This window comes from Dermochelys coriacea, chromosome 9 (genome assembly GCF_009764565.3).
Source record: "Dermochelys coriacea isolate rDerCor1 chromosome 9, rDerCor1.pri.v4, whole genome shotgun sequence".
In the NCBI taxonomy this organism is placed as follows: domain Eukaryota; kingdom Metazoa; phylum Chordata; order Testudines; family Dermochelyidae; genus Dermochelys; species Dermochelys coriacea.
The window spans coordinates 93,461,402-93,489,318 of record NC_050076.1 but is presented as its reverse complement, the minus strand read 5'-3'; the positions used below and the strand labels follow the sequence as shown (position 1 = coordinate 93,489,318).

Below are 27,917 nucleotides of genomic sequence, written 5' to 3'. Positions count from 1 at the left end.
TTAGCAATTTGCCCAGATTTCCACTATTTGTAGGATTCCTTTTTGATTTTCACGTCATTACAGAGAGCTTGATGGAGCCATATTTTGGCCTCTTGCTACTCTTCCTGTCTTTCCTTTGCATCGGGATAGCTTATAGTTGTGCCTTTAAAATGTTTCTCTTGGAATGTTGCTTGCTCCATGTCTTAAATACTCACTTCCGCTTCCTGCACAGTATGAAGCTAGAAAGCTACCGTTTGTGACTCTGCAAAGACTTCTCGTTATTGAAACGCTGCTTTTTTCATAGAAGAATAAACCACTCTTTTAAAAAAAAATTTCTTCTCCTGTTTAAAAAGTATTTTCCTTTCTCTGTAATTATTTGAGTCCATCCCCATACTGTCTAGGGGCAGAATTTTTTTGTCCTATGGACAGGGCAGTTGTGGACAGTCACAGAATACTTAATCTGGTTATTGAGAGAATCCTTTCTCATTTGAATGAATACCAGCCTTTGTAGTTTTATTTATTATTTCAATTTGTAGGGCTCCTAAAATTGCAGGTGTCTTGGATTTTTGTTTCATAATTCTTAAACTTTCTGTAATTTTATACACATACATACATACATACATACATACATACATACATATATGGTCATAGGTACTTTAAAACCTCTGGTTAGTTATGAAGAAAGTATGTAATGGTGAATATTGACATAATACTTCTTTTATTCCAGATGTGAGGGATTTACATTCTAATATGAAAATGAAGATGGATTAGAGGATTATTCTACATAGTGGATAATAAACTTGAGGGGAGAATTAGGGGACAATATAAACTGGGTGGAATGAGAAGGGAGTGTTTTTAAATACGTATTTACTATTAAACACATTGTACATGCAATAATCTTAACTGTTCAATTTATTGTACATTAGTTTAGTAAATAAAGCTCTTAAATGCCCAAAGTGTTTATTTTTTTTAAGATGGCATTCTATAACAAAAATAACTTGATGCAATGTTTGCAGGACACTGCCAGTCTGGGCTTCTTGGTCCTGTTGCTGGGTGTCACTGTTAACATTAGCAGATCACTCCATACCTCTGTCTCAATTTACCTGTTAAAACAATGGATATAATACTTGCTTACTTAGGAATATTAGTAAAGTGTCATTAGATTTTGCAATGAAAAGCACTATCTAAATACATTAGAGATATCAAAATTGCTTAGCATTTCTTAAGATTGTCAATAGATGTAAACCCCACTTTTCAAAAAAAGCATCCTTTTCTTGTGAAATTTCTTGGTTGTTATCTTATTTATAAGGTTGCTTCTCTTTATTATGGATAACAAAAGTTTAAAATAATTCTAATACATAAAAATCTATACTTTTTTAAAGTTTCCTGCAGCCTTCGAATTCAATGAACTGTTTCTGATCACCATTTTGGATCACCTTTATAGTTGTCTCTTTGGGACTTTTTTATACAACTGTGAACAAGAACGATTGAAAGAGGTAAGGTCTACACTTGCTTCTATTTGACATGTTGATTTCATGCATCATGCATGATTTCTTAGAGTATGAGACAGAAGAACATTTGAGCCTGTGTTTTAGTGGAATTTATTGTCATCTAAACCTCTAGAGCTGGCCTGAAAATGAATTTAATGTTATAGATATGAGAAATATGTTCCAAACATCCCATAACCAGAAGAAGGGCCACACTACAACGTAGCTGAATTAAAACATTTTTCTAATTATGTCAGGCTCTACACCTTCCACCTCACTGTAGATCATGAACTGCTGTTCCAGATGATGTCCCAGTCCACGCACAAACCTCTAAAACACTTCTTACCAAAATCTTGGCCATCTGTAGAGGAGTTCTATGGTTGATGCAACATTACCAGTACACTGCAGTCTGGAGCATCATTTGAAGCAGGATTTGATTATTGATGATGGAACATGAGGTTGAAGGATGGGACAGAATTTAAAATATTTTGGTATTAGTGAAGTTAGCACTTGCACTCTGAAGCACTTTGCACCTTCTATAGTATGCTTCATCCAGTCTCAAAGTATTATTAGGTTTCAGAGTAGCAGCCGTGTTAGTCTGTATTCACAAAAAGAAAAGGAGTTCTTGTTAGTCTCTAAGGTGCCACAAGAACTCCTTTTCTTTTTAAAGTATTATTACTGTGCTTAAAATGTACATTTGTGGTTGGCCTTCTCCTCTCCATCACACTTCATGCTTTCAGTAAAATAATTAACTGTCCCTTAGTGTTTGTGTTTAGCTTTGGTATTTTTCTGGCTTGGCTGTCTTATCTAGTACAACAAATTGCATGCATACACCACAAGATGGAGCTAAATAATACATTCTTAGTAAGTACGTGATTACCAGACAGCTTTCTTTCATAAATGGATAATTGGATGCAGCTCCCTTTAAAAAAAAAAAAAGAGCAATTTAACACACAGCTGTAGTAGAAACAGATGCTTTATAGTATTGAAAGAGTATAAAATTGCAAGATAAAGCTGATAAGGTTTCAGAATCCAAATTCTTGATTTTATAGTTTTATTGTGATTTTTTATTATTATTATATAGTTTTTTAAAAGTGCAGATAAAGCTAAAACTGGACAATATTTATACAGTACATAGTATATAAAGTACAATATTTAGATGGCTGTAAGCAGACACTGGAAAAAATAGATGACACTCACTTTCCTCAAATACTGTTCTGGTTATTCCAGAGGATACATGCTTCTCTTCACTGATTTCTAGCTAATTTAATTTTGTCACATTTTGGGTTGGTCAGTGTGTTATGAATATGACCAGCTATGGTTATCACTGCAGGGTTATAAGCAGTGTAACACTAATCAGCTTGAAAAGCAAAATAGCCCCCAAATGTACTAGAATCTTCATTCTGCTCCTGAACAGTTTTGTGGAGAAATGACAATCTTGCAACTATATTTGTCTTACAGCTGTTCAGTGACATGGATATTGGAAATGTTCTGAGCACTTACTGAATTGTAGTAAATAAAGTTGCCACTAGCTTCCCTGCCTAGTTAGTGCAGTAACTGGTCTGACTTTTTGGAAAAAAATTTCCCCCAAGGATAACAAAAGAAAATGGTATTTCCAGGCTGCTAAATCTCAACAAATTAAATTAATGTGTCTTTAAATAAATATTGTGTATCAAATAGTTCTTGGAGCAAAAGAACATTACTATGCTAAAATGTAAAGATTTTGAATTACATACATTAGAACCTCAGAGTTATAAACTGACCAGTCAACCAGACACCTCATTTAGAACTGGAAGTATACAATCAGACAGCAGCAGAGACAAAGGAAAAAAAAAAAAGCAAATACAGTAGAGTTACTGTGTTCAACATAAACTACTAAAAAAAATGAAGGGAAAACCAGCATTTTTCTTCTGCAAAGTAAAGTTTCAAAGCTGTATTAAGTCAATGTTTGGTTGTAAACTTTTGAAAAAATAATCATAACATTTTGTTCAGAGTTACGAACAACCGCCATTCCCAAGGTGTTCGCAACTCTGAGGTTCTACTGTATACTAAAATGCCATTCTTTTTATTTATTCAGGAGATAAGTACAAAGACTGTATCTTTATGGTCCTACATTAACAGTCAACTAGATGAATTTACTAATCCTTTCTATGTAAACTATGAAAACCACGTCCTGTATCCTGTTGCTAGTCTGAACCATTTGGAACTATGGGTAAATTACTACGTCAGATGGAATCCAAGAATGAGGCCACAGGTATGGGTTCTTTCAGTTAGCTACTTTTGCCTTGTAGTGAAAAGTGAACTGTGCAAACAGACTTTGAAACGTTTTTAATTAATTAAAGTTTTTTTTAATTTTGAATGTTCTCCTATCTCAATGGTAGAGTGGTACTCTAAAATATGAGGTGGTGACGTTGTTATAAAACCTTAGCGTTTCATTGTTTTCATCAAAATCATAAGTGGAATGTACTATGGAAGAGGAGAGTTGCAGTATTCTTCTTTTACTGAAGATTACTGATTCTTCTTTTGCTCCTGGACTATTTTCCATGACATGACAAATATCTCAAAATGTCCCACTTTGCTTGTTATGATGATGCTCAGGAGATTATTGCAAAAACACACACATACACCCCTCCACCCCCACCCTCCTGTGGCTTATGGTTTCCAATATAATCATCAAAGTCCAAATACATGCAACAGCTTCTCACATTAATAAATATAATGGACTGTGTAATCACAATTTACCAAGATCACTTTTTCTATATTTGGTCAGTATAGTTTCAGATCCTGTTAGCCTGTCAGTAGAAAAGATCATCCCCATTTTTATTTAATGGACCTTATTTTTTTTATCTCTGAAGAAGACATAAAATGTGAAGTTCTTAGGGGATCACTGAAAATATTAAAAGAATGGACCTTTCCAACTACTGATACGTTGGTTTAGTTTAGTGACTCTTCACATGATTCTTTCTTTTGTCCTGTTTTATGCTAGAATAAGGGAAAATAAAGTATTTAACATTAACAGGGAGCCCACTGAGGGGTAGTTGTACAAGGCAACTTCATAAGTTCCTTTATCAAACTGCAAAAAAAAAAAAAACCCTTCTTTAATGAAGTGGGAAATGTTTGTAGTGTTTTGGAAGTCCACTGAAAAGAGAAATGATCCAATACGTGGGTGTAATTGAGGATGAAGGCCAACCCTTTAGCATGTGTAAGAAGGGGTGTTTGAACCCCTTGATGTGCCCATCAACTAACTAATCTTTTTGGTAAGAAGAGAAACTCACAAAAATTAAAGGGCAATATTTGAATTAGTCAATATGTCAGTTTTTCTGAATTACGAAGACTTGGATTTTCAAAAGGGCCCATGAGTGTTAGGCACCTAACTTCCATTAACTTTCACTGGGAATTGGGTATACAATTCCCTTGGGCTCTTATTTGACAATTCCAGAATGAATCTGTTGTAAAATAGTAACTTTCTATAACCATTTTCTTACTCCATTCTTGACCATCTCTGAATAGCTGTTAATTTTAAGCTATTCTTTGCTTTGGAGCTATAGGATTTCAACTAAAGTCTGAACATATTGGAAGACAGTGCATATTTAAAAATCACAACCAGCCAGGGTATTTAGAGTTATAGAGATTGTGTTCTGTGAACAAGGGCTACTTATTATAGCAAGTGGTGGCTGAGTGCACCAAGGGTTGGCAACATTTGCCAGGCTCTGTGCAGTTGGGGACAAACAGTGCCAGCCACAGAGAGTTCACAGTCTACGTGTATGACAATGCAATGGTTGGATGGAATGGACAAATGGGGACATCTTTTGCTGGGAACCTTCTCACTAAATTGTGTTGCAGTAAGACAGACACTTCTTTGTTCTTGGGCAAAAATCTGTTGCTCCAAATTGAAATTGGGCTGCTTTTAATCATAAATACAATTGATACTTCCTCATCCCAACAAAATCAGGTGGTCCATACTACTTGATCCTAGAACACTGAATCTATTGATGAAGAAGAGAATTTCAGAATTATTCTTTCCTCCCTGAATTGGAAAGATTGCCATTTGTACTCAACTTGTGGGAGACCTGCTCGTACATTTTAGGTACTCTATTCTTTCTAGGCTTACCTGCTGCTTTTCACTTCCAAATGCCTCCATACCAACCCACAATAGGTAGGATAATGCAACCTCTTGGGAAATGCTCTCAAAAATGCTCTCATCTCAATTGAAGTCAGGTCCCTACTTTTTTCTTCTTCTTTTTATAGTACTTTTCAAATTAGCTTGGTACATTTCTGGTTTTCAGCTACCTAGCATCTGTAAGTATCCCTTTCTTGGACCCCTTTTGGCTAGATTTTTCTATTTCAGAAGACAGGGCAAATCCTTTAAAAAGACCGTTCTTCCCAGAACACGGCTTCTGTATATGTAGTATTTCAAGGCATGAACCTTTGTCAGTCATGTCTGCAGGTCATGATTAAAGCCTTGAAACCTTTGAACTGCAAGCCCTACACTACCGTATGAAAAAGGATTTATTTTGGTCATGAAAATTCCATAATCTCTAATTTTCTATTAGGATGTACTTTAAAGTTTCATTTTGTCAGTAGCTAGTATCATCCATTTGTATTTAGGTTGTGACTGTATCTTCTCTTCCAAAAGCAGGTTTTTTCTCTCAGGCCAGCTTCCTTTTATGCCTTCTACTATAGCCACCTTATCCGTCCCTCTGGACGTAACAACTTTCTGAATTGTTAATATTTGTCAGCTTTACTTTTCTTGATGACTTTTCTGCAGGCTGTGTTCTTCTGGAAGCGAGGCTGTTATGAATAAAGCAGACATCTTGAGAGCCCTAAGCTATTAATTTGTTCAAATAAGTAGTTTTGCAAGTTTGTTCATTTTATTTTTATTCGTTTAAGCCCTTGGTCCAAATACAAAAGTGACAGTGTTTGTAAACATAGGCATTCAAATTAGATGGTGAAATGTATATTGTGTGCTTGTTATAACAAATCTATCCCCTAGCACTTCTATACTAGAACCATAGGAGACAGAACTAATCCAGTATGACAACTCATTTGTTCCTATCAGTATGTTTTTATTGAGAGCCGTCGATGTACTTGATTTTGTACAAAACACAAAAGATAACACTCATTCTGAGAGACAGCTTGTGTTATAGGCAAAGCTGCTGGTGCTGCCTAAAGTCAGGATTGCCCGACACTTCCCACTATGGGAGACTGTATTTAGTTGCTTACAGCTTTGCTAAAATTTAAACGTTTGGGCTGAAATTTCTGATATTCTGCATCTATCACCAATTGCATTTTTCCCAGTGCAACCTTTGTGTCTCTGCAGCCTTCATTTGGGGTATGTATTATCATGGTGTGATCATATTATTAAATACTACTTTTTCTACAGCACCGTACCTCATTGAGTGCATAGGATGGACCTGCTCTGGGAATGCTCTGGGTTGTATAATGAGAGATTGTTTGTTTGTAGGACGGCTGCCTCATTTCTTACACTAGTTGAAAAGAAAAGGAGAAAGGGTGGTCTCATGGTTGAAGTGGTGGAATTTTGTTGCCCTGGAGAATTTGAATCTGTCCATGCCCTGATGCAAACTTCCTATGTGATGCTGGGCATGTCACTTAAAATCAAACTTTTCATAGGTGTTTGTTGTTTTGTGGGTGCCTGGCTTGATACCCCGGGATCCTATTTGCAGAAGTGTAAGCATTTACAGCGGCAACTGAAATCAGTGGGAGCAGTGTGAACACAAAGTGCTATGAAATGCTAATTACTATGAAAAATCAGATCCTAACAGGGTGACAAGACAGCATATGTGAAAAATTGGGAGAGGGGGTGGGTGGGTGGGTAATAGGAGCCTATATAAGAAAAAGACCCAAAAATTAGGACTGCCCTTATAAAATTGGGACATCTGGTCACCCTGGTCCTAAGCATCTCAAAGTGGGCATCCAAAATTATTGGACACATTCAGCCTTCAGTTCCCAATCTGTAAAATGGTGATAGTTATACCACCACACTTCACAGGGGTGCTGTGAAAATAAATTCATTAATATTTGTGAAGCCCTTAGATACTATAGTGATGAGCACTACAGAAAAGTCCAGGAGGAAGTGAATAATTCTGCCTCCCGAGTAGGATTTGGATAATGTACGGTAAATAAGACCTAAAATTGAACAGTGGCAAGCAAACAAAATATTGAACAACTGCTTATTTTGTGCACTGAATGAGGCATCGGTCCTATGGGAAAAATAAGACAGTCATACTGCATATGCACAAGGGGGCTGAACTGCCATCTCCTAACTTCTGGATTCTTGACTTTGCGACCCTAGTGTTATTTTATCATAGTTTGTTAGACGTCATTCTAAACAGACTGTAGATTTCATCAATGAAGTTAACTTTTAGAGGAACACTTGCACTTATGCCTGCTCATGCCACACATAGCACTGAGCAAATGGTGTGCCATCCCTTCACCCGGTGCTGCCAGTTCATATAGGCACGCTCTGACTTGCAGCCCTCCTGCCGTTTTAGGCCCATGCCTCTCTTGAGCAGGCACTATCAGTTCTGGGTAGCTTTGTAACTGGGAGTTAATACGTGCCCATAAAACACTGACCTACTGATAAGTGCATTTGCACCCAGCTGTAGCTCCAGAGGTACAAGACTAATGTATTAACACCTTTCTTCACTTGATCTTACCTTAGTTTCAATTTCTTTTTTTCTTTCCAACCACTCCTCAAACTCTCAGCCACAACTTTTAAACCTATACAGTAGTTTCCAAGAGCCGTCTGTCAGTTTGCACACAATAAGTTTCAGATTCACTAGTGACTACTTTTCATGATGGCTTGGTGTAGTTGACACAACTTTATAAAAAGTCTGTAGTGTTGATTACTATTGAAAAATACTGCTCTCATCATGGTAGATGGACTTTACATGTGGGTATGTTGTTAGCAAGGATTTTAAAAGCAGCTCTATCAGACTTCCTGCTCTTTTGTGAAGAACAAAAAAAAATGAACTGAAAAACATTGTCTTCTTACAGCACGAAGAGTGTATTTTTGAAAAACTGACTGATATAGTCTGAATCAAGCAATGAATTTAAAGTAGTCATTTTCCTCTGCAACCTTTCGTCCCTGTTGCTAAAATAGATAAAGTATGCTCATGGAAAGAAGAAAAAATGCATTCACAGCTGAACAATTTTCAAGTGAATGACTGTCCTTGAGCTAGTACAATAACGAACTAGATATCTATCCAATTAAGAACTGGTGGTACTGTAAGTGAATAGCTGTTATGACTTCATTTAAACGACACCTTGTGCTTACAAATATTGTTATCCAACAGTACTTCAAAATACTGAAGGATTTCATTGGAATGAAAAAATGAATATCTATAAAGAAAATGGACGCAAAAACTTCAGGAGACCAAGATTTGACATGTTTAAGAAACAAAGTTCTCTTTTACATATATACTTCAGCTGGGGTGACCGTTTGTTAACTGTGAAGTGGCTGTTCCTTTGAGTTATTTTGTCTTCAGGACAGTAGACTGTCCTGGAGAATGTATGATGATGATTTTTTTTGAAAGGACACATGTTACTTAAAAGACAGTTAGTAGAAATACTTAAATACTTTACTAATATTTTTCAATATAAGAAACAGCAGTGGAAATGCGCACAGCTGTAAGTGGGATTGCGATTAGGAAGTTGGGAAGAGAGGTGGGCTGCAAGACATTCTCTCTCTCTCTCTCTCTCTCTCTCTCAAGAGCTAATTCATGCTATTAAATAGTTGAAAACCCCTGGGTTAAGCAAACCTCTCCTTTATGTCGTAAGTCAAGTTTCCTTTTCCCCCTCCTACATCTTCAGTGTTGCAAGTACATCCTTTGCCTTCCCCTTTGAATTGTCAGTCTGCATAGTGCTTTTAGATTTCATCGGTAACAAAACATTTAGTACTGACATGTTATAAAGCCACTGCACGGTTGCAAGAGAAAATAGACACACACACACACCCCCAGGCAGGACAGCAAGAGGGAGATAATGGAACATGCGAGAAGGAAATAGAGTGGGTAGGGGGTACAAAATACTACAGGAGAAAAAGCAGCATCCTAGAGACATAGAAGGATAGAGTAAGTCAGTCATGACAGATAAGGGATATAGGCAGCCTCTGAGGGCTTTGAGTGGGTGGAGAGGAGGAATGGGAGTTAGGGAGGGGACAACAGCATACAGATTTATGACAAAAGGGCTGCCACTTGATTGCTGATGTCACATTTTGAAGGTAAAAAAAGAGCCTTCTGACTAACTTCTGTGGTTGTAGTGAAGCTTCAGGAAATTTCCTGGACCAATCTTTATGGAGGCAATTAGCTCAATTAAGGCCTAAGGGCCAGTAGTCAATGGTGCTATGTCGACAAACACCAGCCGAGGATCTGGCCCTAAATCTCCACTACTTTGTACTGCTGGCCAACCCCTTCACATTGCCCTACTCTGCTTATCTTTCTAGATACTAAAGGTTTAATGGATGATTTTTGGTAGTTTGTCAGTTTCTAATGTTCTTTTCCTAAGAGTTTAGAATAATTCGAAAATCTGCTTTTATTTCTCATAAATGATCAAATGAACAGTAAGTTCTTTGATCAGCTTCACACTTTGAAATATGTTAATATGTAATAAAGTAACTGATATCTGTTAATTTCACTCTTAGTAAAATATTTTGATAAATCATGGAAGTGAAATTGAGAGTGATTTATCATTTGTTTCATCACTTGGGATATTTATTGGGACTAATGGCATTCATATATTTGTAGCATAATCAACCTACAGAAACAGGAAGTGCCCTCTTTTCTGCTCAAGAAGAGGTCTGGGACATCAGTCCATGGGAGATACCTTTTTTCTACTTTCGAAGAAGGATCTGTTCTGTGTGTTACCCCACAATGCCGCTGATACTGAGGGTGATGAACAAAATCAGACAGGCCTGGCCAAAGTTCTCCTAATAGTCGCTCAATCTCCCGAACGTTCCTCAACTCCTGTCACAGGATGTGGGTCGTGTGCCTTACCCCATCCTAGTGCTACTCCACCTCAGGATGTGGCTCCTTGATTGTTCATGGGGTTAGAATCCCCCTGCTCTATGGAAGAGCAATGGGTGTCACTGAATAGTAGAAAGAAGTCAACCGGTACTGCTTACCAGCAGAAATGGAAGAAATTCTTCCCTTCGGGTGATGTTGTCACCACCTCATGCCTGATACTGTGCTACTGTTACCTGCACACATTAGGGCACCCCACCTTTTCCCAGTCCATAGGGCTCCAGGCGTAACTCAGTTAATTTAGGCCCCCCCACCTTTTCCCAATTTGTAGGGCTCCAAGCAAAAAGCACCTACCCATACCCAATCCGTAGGGCTCAGGGCCACCTGTACCCAATACGTAGGGCTCAGGGTGTAACTAATTAAAGTACCCACACCCTTTACCAATACGTAGGACTCCGGGTGTATACTACTTCTGCAGATGTGCAGGACCTTTTACACAGTAATATCCTGATCCTCTATTAACAATTACCAAGCAGAATACACATTAAGCATACAATGCCATTCTCACCAATCCTGATCATGCAGGCGGACTTCCCCTGTTGGACAGGCAAGATTGGTCTCGTCTGAGTCCTAGTTGCTGCATGTCAGGATCGTGCAGAGGATTCTTAACAGCTCGGGTCTTAGGCTATGTCTTGTGGGTGAGTTCTTCTTCTTCCAGGTCTTTCCTTCTTCTTCTTCTCTTCCCAGCTAGAGTCCTTCTTGGACCCCAGTTTATATAGTGAAACTTGTCCTGCTTAGCTATACCTTAACCTATCATTTTACTCAAATCTATCTAACATATTGTAACATAATTCTCCAACCAATTGTATCCCACTACCCTAATTAACTTACACCGAGAAAAATTAATTATACAGCAGGCAGAAACAAAGAACCAGACAGAGACCACACAGATAAACAATAGAGAAGTTGGGACCATAATGACAAAGCAATAAAGAAATGAGAATTTCACAACCACAACTATTGATAAGTGATTTCTTGACAGACAGAAAGCTATCTAACTAAGTTTTCTTTAACCAACTTAAGATCTGTTTCTTTATCTGGTGATAGTGGGTGCTATTAGGATGGCTATTAACAGCCTGGTTTAATGTAATTTAGATGGAATGTGAGGCTTCGACTTCCTGTATCTCAGCTAATGGTTGCTGCTTTGGTGCTCCTTTAATCTGGCTGCAGACAAAGGCCTTATCCTTACACTACTCTGTTATCTTGGATTATCTGTTGGTTCTGAAGACATAAGGGGGTCTCAACTCCAGTTAAGCTCCTTTTGGCCGCAATATCAGCCTTCCTTCTTCTTGTAGAAGGATCCTCCATTTTTGCTCACTGGTATCATTTGGGTTTATTAAGGGTTTCGAGAATCTCTACCCTCTACATTAGGGACCCTACGCCAATCTGGCACCTCAAGTTGGTACTCAGTTTCTTTTCATGACCTCCATTTGAACCAATGGCAGTCTGTCTTCTGCTCCATTTATATATGAAGACATTCTTTTTAGTAGCCATCACTTTGGCTTGTAGGGTTGAAGAAATGGATGCCTTGATGGCAGATCTCCCCCTTTATGTTATTCTTCAAGGACAGTGTCTTTACCTCCACACAGTGAATCCCTACCTAAGGTTCTGTCGGAATTCCACCTTCATTTTTTCCACCTCCATGTATTCGTTTACCAGTTTTCATGCCCTGTATTTTAGAAGAGCACTGGATTTCTACCTAGTATTGAGAGAGTCACCTAAATGCTTCATTTCCTTCACAGATAGATCCAAGGTGTCCTCGATCTCTGCTCAGAGACTATTGAGATGTATTATCACTTGTTATGTGGATGCAAGCGTTCATCTTCCCCACCCCCAAAGGTGATAGCACATTCAACCAAATCATAGGCAACATCTATAGCATTACTTAAGAATGTGCCAGTATCTGAGCTGTGTAGGGCTGCTATCTGGGCTTCAATACATATGTTTTCAAAACATCACACCCTGATCTGTGCTACCAGATCCAATGCAACACTTGTTTCTGCAGTGGTATCTTCAGTTCTGGTTTCAATTTCGAAACTCCCTCCTCCATCTGTGGATTCTGCTCAGAAGTCACCTGAAGTGGAGCATCCAAAGGGACAATGCTCAAAGAAGTGGTAGTCACCTTGTGCAATAACTATGGTTCTTCGAGATGTGTCCCCCTGTGGGTGCTCCACGGCCTGCCCTCCTTCCCCTCTACTAGGGGACATTTGGCGGGAGATGGAACTGAGGACAGTTCACCCGCGCACCCCTATAAAGTCTTGGTATCTGGCGTGCGGAGGCCTGGGGTGCATGCATGGGCTGAATGGACACGGCTAACTGCAAATCTCCAATCAAGGTCTTGAGAGGCACATGTGTGCCTAGGGAGGCCCATTTTGAAGACCTGCAGTTACTGCACAAAGTGAGTAACCTCTTCTGCCCATTACTGGAGCACTATCCCTTCTGTGTAGTGAATGAGGTAGGAAAATGTTGGGGGGGACCAGTCTGTGGTAATGTAATTAAAGACCGTATCCTACTGCATACGCGAGGGGGCCACAGTACAGTTGCACAGATAGGTAATGCCAGGATTATCGTTAACTTTTGAATGCTTGACTTCGTAACCATGTTCTTTGACCATATTTTTTTGTGTATAATGTGAATATACGGTGCCTTAAGTGATGTGTTTTAAATTTTGTAGACTTCATTATTGTGACTTTTACGTAATTTATGAATGTACCATCCTTTCAGATTGAAGCATGGAAGGGACAGCAAACTGGGCGTGAGATTGTAAGGTGTTCTTTGCTAGTTTAGCTGTTAGGGAGGACAGAAAAGTAATACAGCCAGCATCCTCCCTTTTAAACGCTATACATAATGTCAGTGTTCAGCAATGTTCACACAGTGTGTCCTGCACAGATCAATAGCAAGGTTCTACTAAGTCTGTTGTCTGAAACTGCTTTTCATGATTCTGGCTTGCTCAGTGGGACACCTAGGTGATATATGTGACAAGGTGTTCAAGTCTGTAAAAGAAAGATGTTGCACATTACAATGGTCCATGATTATGCTGTTCAGAAATCAGGTGTGCAAAGCCCCTGTGGCCTAGGGCCCAGTGCAATACAACAGCTAAATCATTCTCTTAAGGACCGGAGCTCTAGTGTAGGAAGAGTATCCACAAGGATGAACTCTAGTAGAACAACAGGTTTTTTTCTTATTGAAAAACCTAGTGGCCACTACAAAAAAATGCTTGCTGTCCATTAAATTGAGTTCCCATCTACATGCTGTGGTATAGCATCTCAGTGTTAGTTGGCTGTGGAAGTTAATTGTTATAAATGTATTTCTAATATGCCCTGTCAAGAAACCGGTAGTGTGCAGTGACTGTCTGCCTTGTTGAAGGTTTGTGGAGACACCCACTTTATGTTGCAGTTGATATCAGCATGTATATGTGAGTGGAGGATGCTGACCTAGTGACTTCCAGGGTATCAGAAGTGGCATGAGCAAACTTTCTCTTTCCTGGACACAACCCAGCTCTAGGAGTTTCATGCTGAACCCTGTAGCTCTGGAATCCTTTTTTGAGCAGTAACTAGCAGTCAGGGATGAATGCAGTTCTCTCGAGCCAATCATTTCATAGGTCTAGGCTACCCTATCATTTCTAACAGCCCTAGAGTTCCCCTCTATTCTTCTGACAGCACTTACAGAATATCTGTCTTCCTTACTCTAGTTGTAAATAGTTCACAGCTTGGTAAAGTACAGTGTAGACTGAGTCTGAAGTTTTGGAAGTTTTCCAGCTGTTTCATTATCGTTGTTGCACTTTGGAGGATCACCCTGGGCTTTGTCTAGGGCAGCAGATCTAGTGAGAAAAATGGGGTTGAAGGAGTGTTCCTCTTGCCTAGCTGTGTTCCGCTGCTTCAAACAGACATGAAACAATGCCTTTCATAACTCTAAGAAAAGCACTCAACCAAAGACAGTGATGTCTTCAAGGCTCCCTTCAGAGGCCACTGAAAGGGCAAAACACACCACTCCTGAATCTGCTTCTGTGAAAGGCTTCTGTGAATCTGGGAGGCCTGCACAGGCAAAAGCCTTTTTTCTACCTCTGTGACGATGACTGATGCTAAATCCCAGGCTGAGAGGGGTCGTATGCTTGTATAGCTGCCCTGTACAAAACCATGGAAATATGTTCCATTGGCAAAGGATCCAATTTCTTTAAATGGACCAAGGAAAATACTAAGTTGGCTGTTCTCTGGAGCAACACATTAAGAAAAGGCCTTGTGTGATCAACTTCCCTGAATTTGGAGGTCCTGAGCGGGACAGGATCTTCTCAGACTACAGCCAGTCACTCATGTGTGCAAAGCACTATGGGGCAACTTTGAGGGATATGGCCTCTCTTTTTTTAAATTCCCTCTTTGGTATTGAATTGTAGACCAGTGTTTGTATTCTAGTGCAAAATGCTTTTCATTTATTCTTAATTTACTTTTTATTTATTTTTAAAAAAAATTCATCTCACTGGAGAAGAGAGACTCCTGGTGAAGGCATTTTATACATTCATTGACAGTAATATTGGTAAAATTGATTAAAAGCACAGTATCAAAGTAACTTGCTTTTCCTTAGTCATCCTTTACTTCCCCCCTGCCCTTGTCTTTGGGTATCCCTTCAATAAAATGTGTACAGCCTCCTAAATAGGGCCCCTACGAACTGAGTCATGATCGATTGGGGAGGGAGGGGAAATTGACTAGAGTATTTACCATTTGAAATGTTAAATAAAGAAATAGTCACTCCAAATATTGAGATGTAATGAAATTTACAAGAAGCTTGGGGTTTCTTATGTCACAATAGAAGAAAATAGCAGATGTATTAACTGAGAAATTAACTAATTATTATAATAAAAATATCTCTCTTCTATTAAACCACCAGATGCCAATTCATCAGAATCTTAAGGAGCTACTTGCCATCAGAGCTGAGCTTCAGAAGAAGGTGGAAGACTTGCAGCGTGAAGCTGCTACACGATCCATTTCTTCATCATCAGCTAGAGGGTCGTCATCTTCTCACTCAGCCTCACCTGTGCGCACTTCTGTCTGATGTGCAACAACAGCCATGTAAAACCATTCCCGTCAGGTGATCAGCGTATATATGCTTTGAGGCGGGTGGAATATTTTCCCCGTCTCCCAAGGATTGTGAGTGACTTATAATTGCTATCAATCTACATGCCTTACTCTTTGTGTCTGTTTCTGTTATGATGAGGCCAAAAAGAGCTTCAGTAGTTGTGATGGTATTTTCTGAAGTTGGCAGTTTCCGTATGTGTTTTGACATCTCTTGCTAAATCATCAATTGTAAAATTAATTTTGTTTTGAGCAACCAACAATTTAACCATCTTAAAAAGGAACCCATCTGTCAGACAGATAACGTAAGAGGCTTTTTGCTGCCTTGGGTACAGAGGCTGGTTAAGAAACCCAAATGAAATGCCATGTAATGTTTGTGCTGAATCAACATGGAGAGAAATTTACTGAATGGGAGCTCTTTATTTAATGCAGTACATTATTTTTATCTAGCGCAATTGCTAATATTCTTGGGGACATATTTAAGTAATGCACTTTGAAACAGATTTTAAGTTTTAAGTATTTTTCAGTGCAGCCAATTTTACATTTTGAGAAATTATGCCATTAAGAATGGATGGTAATGAAGGTAAACAGGATTTGTCAATTAATACATACCTACTGGTACTTGTATGATGTAATATATTTGGTGAAGAATGGATTTTAATTTTTTTAATGCCTTTTTTTACAAGTTTAAATAAATCTTTTAACCGTTTATTGTCCTGTTTTACCCTCATGAATAAGGGGTAAGCTTAATCAGGTCTGTCTTGTACTCAGTAACTTGTTTTCTAGCAAGTGGTTACAATTTGGATTAGAACATCGAATTGTGTAAATTGTATAGTCTGTATAGTTCCACGTATTTTAAGTGTGTCCTGTTAAACATATACACACCACAATTTTGTGTATTTATGTACATGCATATGTGATGATAAACATGCATATACTTGATTTGCATGTTATGGGTTCAGAAAATTGATCCTGCCTCTCCAAATGTTTTGGAAGATATAAACTGTTACAACTTCGATGTTTTTAAATAATAGGATCTTAATTGGTTTCCTTGAAATAATAAAGCCTGTTGGGTGGTTGTTGTTGTTTTTTTTTTAAATGCTGCCAACGTTTTCTCTGTTTTCAATCATTTATCCATATTTTATATAAAATCTTTATTTCTCATTTTATTCCAATTCTCTCCCCTCCCCACCCCCCAAAAACCCCATTGTTATTTCAGAACTGTTTGATCAATGCCATTAGTGACATGAAGCCTTTTAAAAAATAATTCTCCAGTTGCTTTCTCAGCAGGCGTGGAAGTAAAACGTGCTTGAAATTTCCCTTTATTTTTTCCTTCCTACTTGACCAAATTTTAAAAGAATCCCAAGCTCCTCCTTTGAGTCTTCAAGAGCTGTATGATTCAAGTGCTGCTGGGAGGAATTAACCCTGTTTCTTAAGAATCAATTGGTTCTATGCACTAGTTTGTAGTTCTTACTGTACGTGGATGCCATTGTCCAGCAATGCTGGAAGGAGGACAAGAGACCCTGGATGTGATTTAGGCTGCAACTTTATTCCTCAATGTCCGGGAGCACCTGGCAGATAAAATTGTACAGTGCAGGTAATTCCATATTTGTTAACATACAACCAGGAGGTGGGGGAAGGGCTGCTGTCAGCCCTCCCACTTTATCCATCCAGGTCCCTAGCCAACCTGCTAGTCGCTTAATTTAAGGCACCCTGCCTATACCCTGGGACATCAGCACCCCTGCCTCGAATTGGGGAGGGCTATAAAGGAGCAGCGGGTTAACTCCCTGCTATTCTAATCAGAGCCCTAACCTCCCTACCCTCACCGTTTCCACTCTAAATCCTGTACCAGTCCATTTTATCTGATGATGGGATCCCTTCGCTACAGAAAGAAAGGGAGGACTTGTGGCACGTTAGAGACTAACACATTTATTTGAGCATAAGCTATAGCTCACGAAAGCTTATGCTCAAATAAATGTTAGTCTCTAAGGTGCCACAAGTCCTCCTTTTCTTTTTGTGGATACAGACTAACACGGCTGCTACTCTGAAACCTTCCCTACAGAGCGTCTGCACTGAACATGCACCACAAGGAGGCACCAGCAATTAGCTTGGCTGTGCAGTGAGGTCATTGTACTAAATATGCTGTTGTGCCACACTCCTTTTCCCCAGTTCTGTGCAATTATGTACATAAAGATGTCATGTATAACACAAACTGGTGAGTACTTCTTTTGCAAATGTGAGCTGTGTTGATAAAAGTTCTGTATCCAATCTTCTAAGTTTATTATACACAGTGCATGATATTGCAATGTGTCTGTTTATTTGTGATGGTAAAATTTTTATAATAGTTTATATACCTGAAGCAGAATAGTTTAAGAAGGACCAAGATGCCACATCTGTTGATCTAAATCAGGCCTTTCATAAGAGATAATTAAGATGGAAGATGGTTTTTATATAAAAACAACACTATAAAACAATATACCATCAGTGAATTTTATACAGGCAAAATATGTTTAGTTGTGAATTTAAACTCCTTAGTACTTCAAATTTAGCATGTCATTTTAACTATCTACTGAAATAGAGCATGCTGTTTCTAAAATGAAACCTAAAGAAAGTAATTTGAAATTTTCTCTTTATAGGAGCTAGTGATCATGAAAGATTGTGCTCCATAATAACTGTAAAAGGGATAGTTGGAATAACTGTAGCACTTTCACATATTAAACTTATATGCTCACAGCTACAATGTATGGATTCATTTTTATACAGAAAAGTGTCATTCATTCTTACAAATAGTCTATATGTGCCATAGGTTTCAACATACCCAAGTGACCCTGTCATCGCAAGGATAACATGAGGGATCCTCCTGATGCAATAGGAGTAATAAGCAAAATTGACTTTATAAAGACACTTGACTCAGTAGTTTTCAAACTGATGCTTTTTTGTATTTGTTGGTCAAGTGTGGTTTTGCTCTGGAAAGTGACAAAGTAAAATGATCTCTCAGCTTTGCTCCCTTTGTGAGCATTCAGCATCTTATCCTTCTAAGTGACAAAATTAATTATTACTTTTTACTCCTGTTAACATAGTAGAGCCAACGCCATTCTGTGAGAGGGAGCAAGGTTCAATTCTGACTGGTGCATCTTCAATGGCATTGTTTAACTGTCTTCCAGTAGCTGGATCAAAATCTGTCCTCTGTTATACCAGGACAAATCTACTGAAGACAAAGGAAGTGTGTACAGGCATAGGCTGGCAGATTTGACCAGTAGAATCTTTTATTGCAAATGATGATGAACAAGTGGGGAACCATGTCTCAGGAAATCCCAGAATGGGTCTGAAGCACTCGTAGATAGTTAAATCTAAACTCAGCAATTTTTTTAAGAACAGGAGGACTTGTGGCACCTTAGAGACTTAAATTTATTTGAGCATAAGCTTTCGTGAGCTACAGCTCACTTCATCGGATGCATTCAGTGGAAAATACAGTGGGGAGATTTATGTACACACATGAATATGAACATGAAACAATGGGTTTTATCTTACACACTGAAAGGAAAGTGATCACTTAAGATGAGCTATTATCAGCAGAAGGGGGGATATATGCCATCATGTGCCAGCAATGCCCCTCTGCCATGTACATTGGTCAAACTGGACAGTCTCTACGTAAAAGAATAAATGGACACAAATCAGATGTCAAGAATTACAATATTCAAAAACCAGTTGGAGAACACTTCAATCTCTCTGGTCACTTGATTGCAGATCTAAAAGTGGCTATACTTCAACAAAAAAGCTTCAAAAACAGACTCCAAGGAGAGACTGCTGAATTGGAATTAATTTGCAAACTGGATACAATTAACTTAGGCTTGAATAGAGACTGGGAATGGATGGGTCATTACACAAAGTAAAACTATTTCCCCATGTTATTTCTCCCCCCCCCCCCCCCCCCCCACTGTTCCTCAGACATTCTTGTCAACTGCTAGAAATGGCCCACCTTGATTATCACTACAAAAGGTCCCCCACCCCCACGCTCTGCTGCTGGTAATAGCTCACCTTAAGTGATCACTCTCGTTACAGTGTGCATGGTAACACCCATTGTTTCATGTTCTCTGTGTGTGTTTATCGATCTCCCCACTGTACTTTCCACTGAATGCATCCAATGAAGTGAGCTGTAGCTCACAAAACCTTATGCTCAAATAAATGTGTTAGTCTCTAAGGTACCACAAGTCCTCCTTTTCTTTTTGTGAATACAGACTAACATAGCTGCTACTCTGAAACCAAATTTTTTAAGGTGTCAGGGCAATACAAAAGTCACATTTCAGAGCTGAACAACACTTTGTGAAACCTTTTTTCCCCCTTGTTGGTTAAGTTTTGTTTTTTAAACAGAATTAAACGCTTTCATTTTTACTAAACTGATAAATACAGTCTTCTGTAACTGTTCCCACAGCCCTCCTCCCCCGCAGCTATACCCTATCTCCCAGTCAAGGAATTAAGGCTGATACGATGAATGTTTATATTTGCTTCCTTTTTATTTATTTATTTATTTTATTTATGTTTTATAAAAACGCTATTCAGTCTTTTGCATGGATTTAATAAAGCCAGAATGACTGGCATTCCCAGGTGAAAATAAAGGCTAAGAGCTTTCCCAGTCCACAACTGAGCCCTGTAAGGGAGACATCCAGCAGAACAGGTAAGGCAAGATGTGAAATTCATGATATTTGTGTACATCAACTCTTGCATACAAATTCTAAAAGGCAGAAAAGGGTACACCCCCATTTTTGTACGTCCCCTTTAAACCAAAGTAAGTATTATCACGGCACCAGAATTCTCCTGCCCATCTAATCACCTGCATTTGTTAGGGAGAATGGGCTTCTAATATTCTGTATCAAAAATTACTCAGCAGCAAGTAGTGTCAAATGTAAAAATGGTGATATGCTGAGTCACCATATCTGGGGCCAAAAAATTTAAGTTTGGAAATCGCCATTGCAGGGGAATTTCACATATTAGAGATGGAGGTACAAATCCAAAGTCATGTATGCTTTGTTCTATAGGAAAACTCTGGATTCCAGACTGGCTACACTGAGTTGACGAGATGGGTCAGAGTTAAGGTTGTTAGCGTGACTTTACCAGTACTTTTCCATACTCGTCAATTTTATCCTTAATTGCAAATTTTTAAGGTAACGTTTATTTTCTCAGACAATCAACACTGTTCTCTTAGTGTGAAAAAAATCTTGAACTAAAGTTGAAGTAGCTTTAGTAGGGCTTTTATGCAGGAACATGTCTGTATGTGTATGTATAAAATAAAAATACTTTTTCTCCTATTTTTGTCAAACACACAAAGAAAACATGCACTACCAACATGTCACTGTATGAGTCAGTCTGTTTTATTCACAGTTTTCCAATGGTAGTTCAACAATCAAATTCTGATTTTCCTTATAAGCCTTATATGTACTTTAGCAAAATAAGTCTGCCTTTTCACATCGTAATTCACAAATTTCATTTGGTACAGATCAATTCTGCCTTAGTAAACTGTATGCCTTGTTTTTAAATGAAGATTTCATTCAAAAAATAATTTACTCGTTATCTAATTTCATCTATATTGTTTCTGATCATCATTTGTCACAGAAGCAATTTTTAACAGCCGAGACTGTCTTTGCACTTCAAATCTTAATTTTAAATGTTTTTTCTCATGGACTAATTCCACTTTTACCACAATAAAATAAGTCATTAAGAATATGTACTATTGGGTTACATGAAAATGGGGGATTTTAATAAGAGCGTCCGAAGGTGTCGTAAAAAGTGTCAAGTCAAAACCAAATGTCACAATTCTCGGGCTTGAAAGGAGAATTACAACTTTACCAAAAGAAAATGCATATCACTAATACAGTAACAAACCAAAGCTTTATGTGACTAGAGAGGGATTCTTGTCAAGGATCCGTTTCGTGTATGTACAGAAAACTATTGGACTTTTCTCTAATTAGAAGTGGTCTCAGTTAAGCTACAAAAGCAGGGTGGGGTAAGCACATGGCCACAGCACAGGTAGTATGTAACCTTCTAGCAGGGCCTCAGCTATATTTTGGACTAAAAGAAAATGAAATAATTTCACTTAGCGTTGAGCCATGTCACAGTTTCCCAGTATCCTACCACTTTCAACTTGCAAATATTTTTCTCCAGATACTTTAAAGGGGAATGTGGCTGAGATCATGTTTGTAGCGTTTCAGTGCAGGGCTTTTTTTTTTTTTTTTTTTTAAAGTTGTCACCTGTTTTGAAACATGAAGGTCTTTAGTAGGGAAGGAACAGCCCTATCAAATTTCCCTGGAGTATAAAGTAAAATATAACCACATGCACCATACTGGGAAGTGACAAATAAAAATTATTCAAGGTGCTGTACAGATGGTGGTTGCCCCTCCAGAGATTGAACAGACAAGCCAGAGATGAAGGATGGGGAGAAAGAATGCAACAAAAAAATAGAGCAATTGTTCTTTAGTTTGATATTTAGTACATCATGATGGTCCTAGATTTGTTTGGATTTTTTTGTCCAATTTGCTAACCTTTTTGAAGATAGGCCTGGGGCTAAGGCTTACTTCTTTTAAATGTAACATCAGGCAGTAGTCTCCTCTTTAAAGCCCTCCTTCTCCTAGACCCCAAATTATGCTATTGTAAACTTGGAACAGGAGTTCAGCTGTGCATGTACATACTTTCTCTGATATTGTAACTATAAATTACATTAAGGCATAACTGTTTACCAGAATCATAGAAAAGGCGGTGGGGGAAAAAGCAGCTTCTGTGCAATCTACTTCTGAGTTCTAAAATCTGGTATTCTTCTCAGAGAAACTTCTTTAAAATAGAAAATTGCAATATCTGTGAATTATTAACAGGTCTCAAATGTTCTAGTTTTTAAACACTTTCCGTGCAAGGGTTAAGTGGTCTCTCCTAAAGTAAGCGATCTTGAACACATAAGTCCACTGTACAGTAGACACAAACAGTGAATGTACAGAGCAGTAATAGAAATGCAACAAAATTTGACAATCTATATTCATCAAACCACTTTCTTAAGCAAAAATGAAATACGGAATTATGTTCACTTTATCGACCCAAGAAAATGGCTCCTGGTGTTGTACCAGTGCCATATAGTAACCTTTATCTTCAATATTTATCTAAAAATGCTTTTATGCTTCAGCTTTCAAACATGTTTGGCTAAGAAAGAAACAACCTACACTATTTGGAAATATACAGTCGTATGAATTCAGCTTTGTGGCTTCAATAGTGTCTGGGTTTCTTTGTGTGCTCTTCAAAATTCTACAAACCACATTTCCGCCGTCATAAAACTACTCTAGAGTACCTAAGCAAACTTGAATGCTGTATTCCTTGTCTATTTTTCCTGCTTCAGTTCCATAGAAGCCAATAGTTAAATGAGAACTTTGGAAATAGCTTATTACAAAACAAAATGTAATACAAACACATTTATAAAACAATATATTTCTGCCTGTAAAGCTATTATAAGGCTTTTGAAATGCATGTGTCAAAAAAAACCACAGAGCATAAGGAATTGTACAGCTGCTGCAAAACATTTACAATGCTACTAGGTAATTTCCTTTAAATTAGATAGTTACACAAAAATGTCCCTAGGCTTATACAAATACCTACAGGCAAGGCCCCATGTAAATCCCTTCATGAAAACTGTGTTTGTACATCAAACTGAAAACTAGACGCTCTTACTCAGCTGCTGCTTCCCATTCACATAATGGGGATTTTTGCAAAACATTACAAAATGTACGCATGTCCTGATTCTATAAACACTTTGTACCTTTTCCACTTGAGAAAGTGAAGAGTTTTCCTTTGTTTCAAAGCCTCTTTTCCTAATTCAGCTAATTTTGAAAAATGTATTGGCATGTAACAGTGTCCACATGAAAGGGGCATAAAGGAAAAAAGAAGTTGTAACAAGTGATAGTCAAGATACCAGAAGCCAGAATCAATCTCAGTTACACTTCAGTTAAACAGGAACACAGATCAGAGCACTGCTTCACCTAGAGTACAGTATCCTGTTAGTGGCCAGCATCAAATGCTTCAGAGGAAGGTGTAAGAAACCCCAGAGAGGATAATTCTACACAACTACCCCGTCAGTGGCAGTTTCTTCCTAACCATTCTCTGAGGTTAGCTTATGCCCTGACGCATGAGGCTTTATATCCCCCTTCCCTCTCCCCCCCCCCCCCCCGGGTAAAATAACTAGGGATGTGCTCATCAGCCATAATAAATAGTTGGGTTTTTTAATTCTGCTAAGCTCTTAATGGCTATCTTGTGGCAGAGTTTCACAGGTTAATTACCTGATCTTTTTAAAAAAAACTCAATCACTTTTAACTTCGCTCTCTCTAAATTCAAGTGACTCTGGTGTAAACGAGAGCTGAACCTGTCCCTAAATCCATACAAGTGTGCACAGTTTTCAGTTAATCTCAGCGACAATGCAGAAGTTTCAGTGTTGTCATAGCCAAACCCTGGAACTTGAGGCTCAATGCCGATCTCAGACACAATGACGTATGGCAGTGTTACCTGCCAAAATCCCATACCACAATTATCTGTATTGTTATCTGGTATCAACATCAGGTCCTTAAAGGTGGGTAGAAGCCTAGTACTGTGAGATGATGTGCACTCTCGACTCCAATGAGTAGAGGCATTTGTTATCCCCTGAGGCAGAGCCCCTAAATGAGGATCTACCCACAGGCACTTTATTTTTAGGTGTAGCTACTCTAAGGAGCAAAATCTACCCTCAGCTGCACACACAATTTTCACTGCTAACACTGCATGTGCCTAGCTGATAACAGAAATTGGCTGGAAGTGATTTACAAAGGTTTTCGCATGGTTTGCTTTGGATTGTTATTTTACAGGCACTTCATCGTTCTCACACCTGTACACTCTGGCACTCTTTGAAAAGACATTATCCCAGCTACTTGTCCCGAAAGTGAAAATCCTAACCGTCACTTGGAAGGCTACTGAAGCACCTTTTGTGGTTTTGTTCAATCCTACATTATTAAATTTGATGTAAACATACAACTCTTTACAAAAAAATAAAAAGACACTGACATTCTAGCCCTACAGCCTATATTAACAAGAAGCCACTTCTAGTCTAAATACACATTAATTAGCTTGGATCCAAATTAAAAAGCTGAATTACAAGTGTGTGTGTGTGTGTGCGCGCGCGTGTCGCTGACTGATTCTCTTCCAGCCCAAGGCCATGCTTTAGACCTTCGCATTGTCTTGTGGTGGCAGCGGCTCTGCTGACTGTGTTTCTAGGGCTGAATATTTAACTGGAGGGGGAAAAAAAGAATCACCATGAATACAACAGCATATTACAGTATCAAAATACAAGGAGTCAATGGTAGGAGGTGCTCTGTGGCCTTGGGAAAATCCTTTCATTTCTGTGCCTACATTTTCCCATCTTTAAAACAGGGATGATGCCTTCCTGTTGTAAAGTACTTTAAGAGCCATAGCTGACAAGCACTGTGGCAAAGTATTAAGGCCCACTGTTTGCAGGATCAGGCTCTGAGGCCCTTGGATTTATAAATCTCTTTCGTGTGTGCAGTAAGGGAGCAAGTGCTGCTGTGATGTTTTATGGAAAGTGGCAGTGTCATCTGTTATATTAAATGCTATGACTTGCTTAATAGAGAAAGGAAGGCCTGGCTGACATGTGAGACATTTACAATGGGAGGCATGTACTGATGTTTAGCAAGAGATGTGAAAGCCAGCGTTCAGAAAGATTAAGAGCAATGCCAAAAAAAGCTCTCACCTTGAGGTTCTTCAGTTACAACAGCTTCTGTGTTTTCTCCTTTCACATACTCTGCGTTAAGACCCTCTGTGAAGCGATGATAAAGAGAGTCAGATGGGGAAGGAGACAGTATGGTATATTTCTCACCAAATGTTAAATTATGCAGAGGAATCTTACCAACACATGGGTAAAAGAAGTGCTTTAGAGCAAGCCTGTGTTATGTTTATAAAGCAAAATCGCACCAAGGTTCCCAAACTTGTGGGAGTTGAGGCTTTAAATGCAAAAAAGTATTCAAGGTTTGCAGCAATTAGTAAGGCTCTTTGTTTCAGTAGCACATCATGCCAGGCTGGGAGCTGAGGTAGGGTGGGGAAGCCAAGCACGGTTGTGAATAAACTAAGAGCCAAACTCACCATTGGCAATAAGCCATTTAAAAGGCCTTAACTTCAGTGGAGCTGGGCTCACGTCCACCAGTATGGCCCAGGCTCTCCTAATTTTCAACAGGCTAGAGGTACAGTATAGGGCAGAGGGGAACCAGCCACCCCAACCTGGCACTTTACAATCTTTGCCTTTCTGCCCTTTTATTCGCAGTGCTTGTGTGAGTAGGCTGGAGGCATGACAGTGCTGCAGCACCTACCTACAATATCAAAGGGCTCCGTTGATTTCAATGGAGCATCCCCTTCAACTACCAGCACAGAAATACCCCAGGAAGTCTAGCAGTGAAGGGATTACTTACCTGCATGTTTTCTTTAGGCCTAGTCATTCAGCTCTATAGCTGTGTGTGTGTGTGTATACACAAACACATTGTACGTGCACCTTACAGGCTTTTGCTGTGATGTGAGACCTGCTGAGATCTTAGCTAGCCGCCTAGTTCTGCTCATCTTTGGTCTAAGGAAGGCACTCCTACTATTTCATCCTCCCTACCCCTCGTACTTCACGTTTAGACAGCTGATTTGCTTTTCTACTATACACAAACTCAGTTAAGGCGCATTCCATAAGAGCGCTGCAACAATCCCCCTGCAGCTGAATGGTGATGATCAAACTGAGCAGCTTGCACTGGGAACAGAGTTGCAAGGGAGGAAACTGTGCCAAACATGTTCAATTGGGGGGCGGAGGGGGGAGAACAGGGTAAAATGAGGATTTCAAGGCTTAAGCAGGAGAGCAAACTGGGCGGAGATGCAAGGCCAGCTTTACCTTGCCCCTCTGCAGCTTTGAATGACAACAAAGAAGTCTTACCATGGACCACAGCCTCTGGAACAGAACTCACACAACAAGCAAAGCTACACCCTACGGCCCTGGCTGCATTATCAACTTTCACCCAATTTGTAACCAGGCACTGCTGTCGTTTGTGTTCATGCACAACATGGTCACTACATGATGTAGGCTGGGATCAGGCTGTAATGCTGGTTTTAACCACACTTATGTTACCAGTTTGGCCAGCCTTCCTTCCTCCCAGTGCGTGTGGTAGGACATCCCAGAGCACTGTTTCTTCTGCATGTCCGCTGGACAACACAGACCAACTTGCCATCTGGTCCCGCAATGCAGTGGTGGGGTGGATGCACAGTCACGGCTGGACATATGGTTGTGTTACTCCACCCTGTTTATTGGAACTGGATCTATGCCTGTCACACTGTGTACTTAGTATAGACAGGGTGTCACATACAGCAACTACCAGCTTGACTCACTCACCTGGGATTTAGAGTAGGAAAATAATTCAACGGGGCCTGCTAGGAGTGGCTGAGTCATTTCAAAACAACAGCGAGGTCACCCTGGTAAACACGAAAGGCATGCTTGGGCTACTGTTTAACAATGGTTTGAATCCACATCAGGGTTAGCCGCCCTGACAACAAGGGACAGCGGACTCCGGAGGCTCGGAGTTTTGGGAAAAGTAGATTCTGGGGGCCTGTCGGACACTGTGTGGGGAACTAGCTTCTTTACTGGCCTAGTTCTATTGCCCTTGTGTCACAACGAAGTCAACACAACTACTTGTGCGGGTCAGGAAAATGGGATTTAGCCTATTATTACAACTTGCAGAAAGCGATGGCTGCAGGGAACAGGACACACAAAAACATTTCAGTGTCTGCTGTTGGTGAGCAAGAGTACATGCTCATGGCAGTAAAAGCAGAGCAGGGCTAACGTTTATAGACCACATAGCTCTGTTCTTCCCCAGTGCCAGACCAACATGCAACGGCTGCCTTGCCAATGCCTCTGAGATAGTCTTTAGTCACACCTGAGGGCTGGATGGTATTATGGGTAAGGCACAGGCCTGGACTATGTAGATGTGGGTTTAAGGCTGAGCTTTTCCACAGACTCCCTATGTGTGGTGGGGAGGGCAAGATACTTAGGCCCAGCATCTCTAAGGCATTTAGGCATCTAACACTCATTGAACTCTTGAGCCTAAATCACGCTCTGCCTCAATTCTCCATCTATAAAATAGGGATATTACTTCTCTAGCTCCCTGAGCAGGTTGCAAGGACAACTGCACCATTAGGCCTAATAGTATATCCACCACTAAAGAAACTATACCATATTAAATGGATGTGAAAGGAAATAGGTGAAGGCACGTACACTGCAGGCGTGGGGAAGCCAAAATGCACTAACT

The 27,917-nt window shown here is 39.4% G+C and overlaps 2 protein-coding genes across 12 annotated transcripts in view; one reads left to right on the top strand and one right to left on the bottom strand.

Annotated features, from left to right (window-relative positions):
• MTMR1 (myotubularin related protein 1) overlaps window positions 1-16,676 on the top strand; it is a 53,590-nt gene extending 36,914 nt beyond the window's left edge. For 6 of the 7 annotated variants that reach the window (XM_038417427.2, XM_038417428.2, XM_038417426.2 and 3 more), the window contains 3 exons: window positions 1,362-1,475; window positions 3,544-3,720; window positions 15,389-16,676. In XM_038417427.2, coding sequence (XP_038273355.1) covers window positions 1,362-1,475; window positions 3,544-3,720; window positions 15,389-15,553 — 456 coding nt within the window. In that variant the 3' untranslated portion in view covers window positions 15,554-16,676. The remainder of the gene's footprint in view (window positions 1-1,361; window positions 1,476-3,543; window positions 3,721-15,388) is intronic. The other variant, XM_043492922.1, reaches the window with a different exon arrangement.
• Window positions 16,677-23,006: 6,330 nt separating this feature from the next.
• CD99L2 (CD99 molecule like 2) overlaps window positions 23,007-27,917 on the bottom strand; it is an 87,349-nt gene continuing 82,438 nt past the window's right edge. For all 5 annotated transcript variants that reach the window (XM_038417437.2, XM_043492925.1, XM_043492923.1 and 2 more), the window contains 2 exons: window positions 25,340-25,405; window positions 23,007-24,860 (listed from right to left, as the gene is read on the bottom strand). In XM_038417437.2, coding sequence (XP_038273365.1) covers window positions 24,793-24,860; window positions 25,340-25,405 — 134 coding nt within the window. In that variant the 3' untranslated portion in view covers window positions 23,007-24,792. The remainder of the gene's footprint in view (window positions 24,861-25,339; window positions 25,406-27,917) is intronic.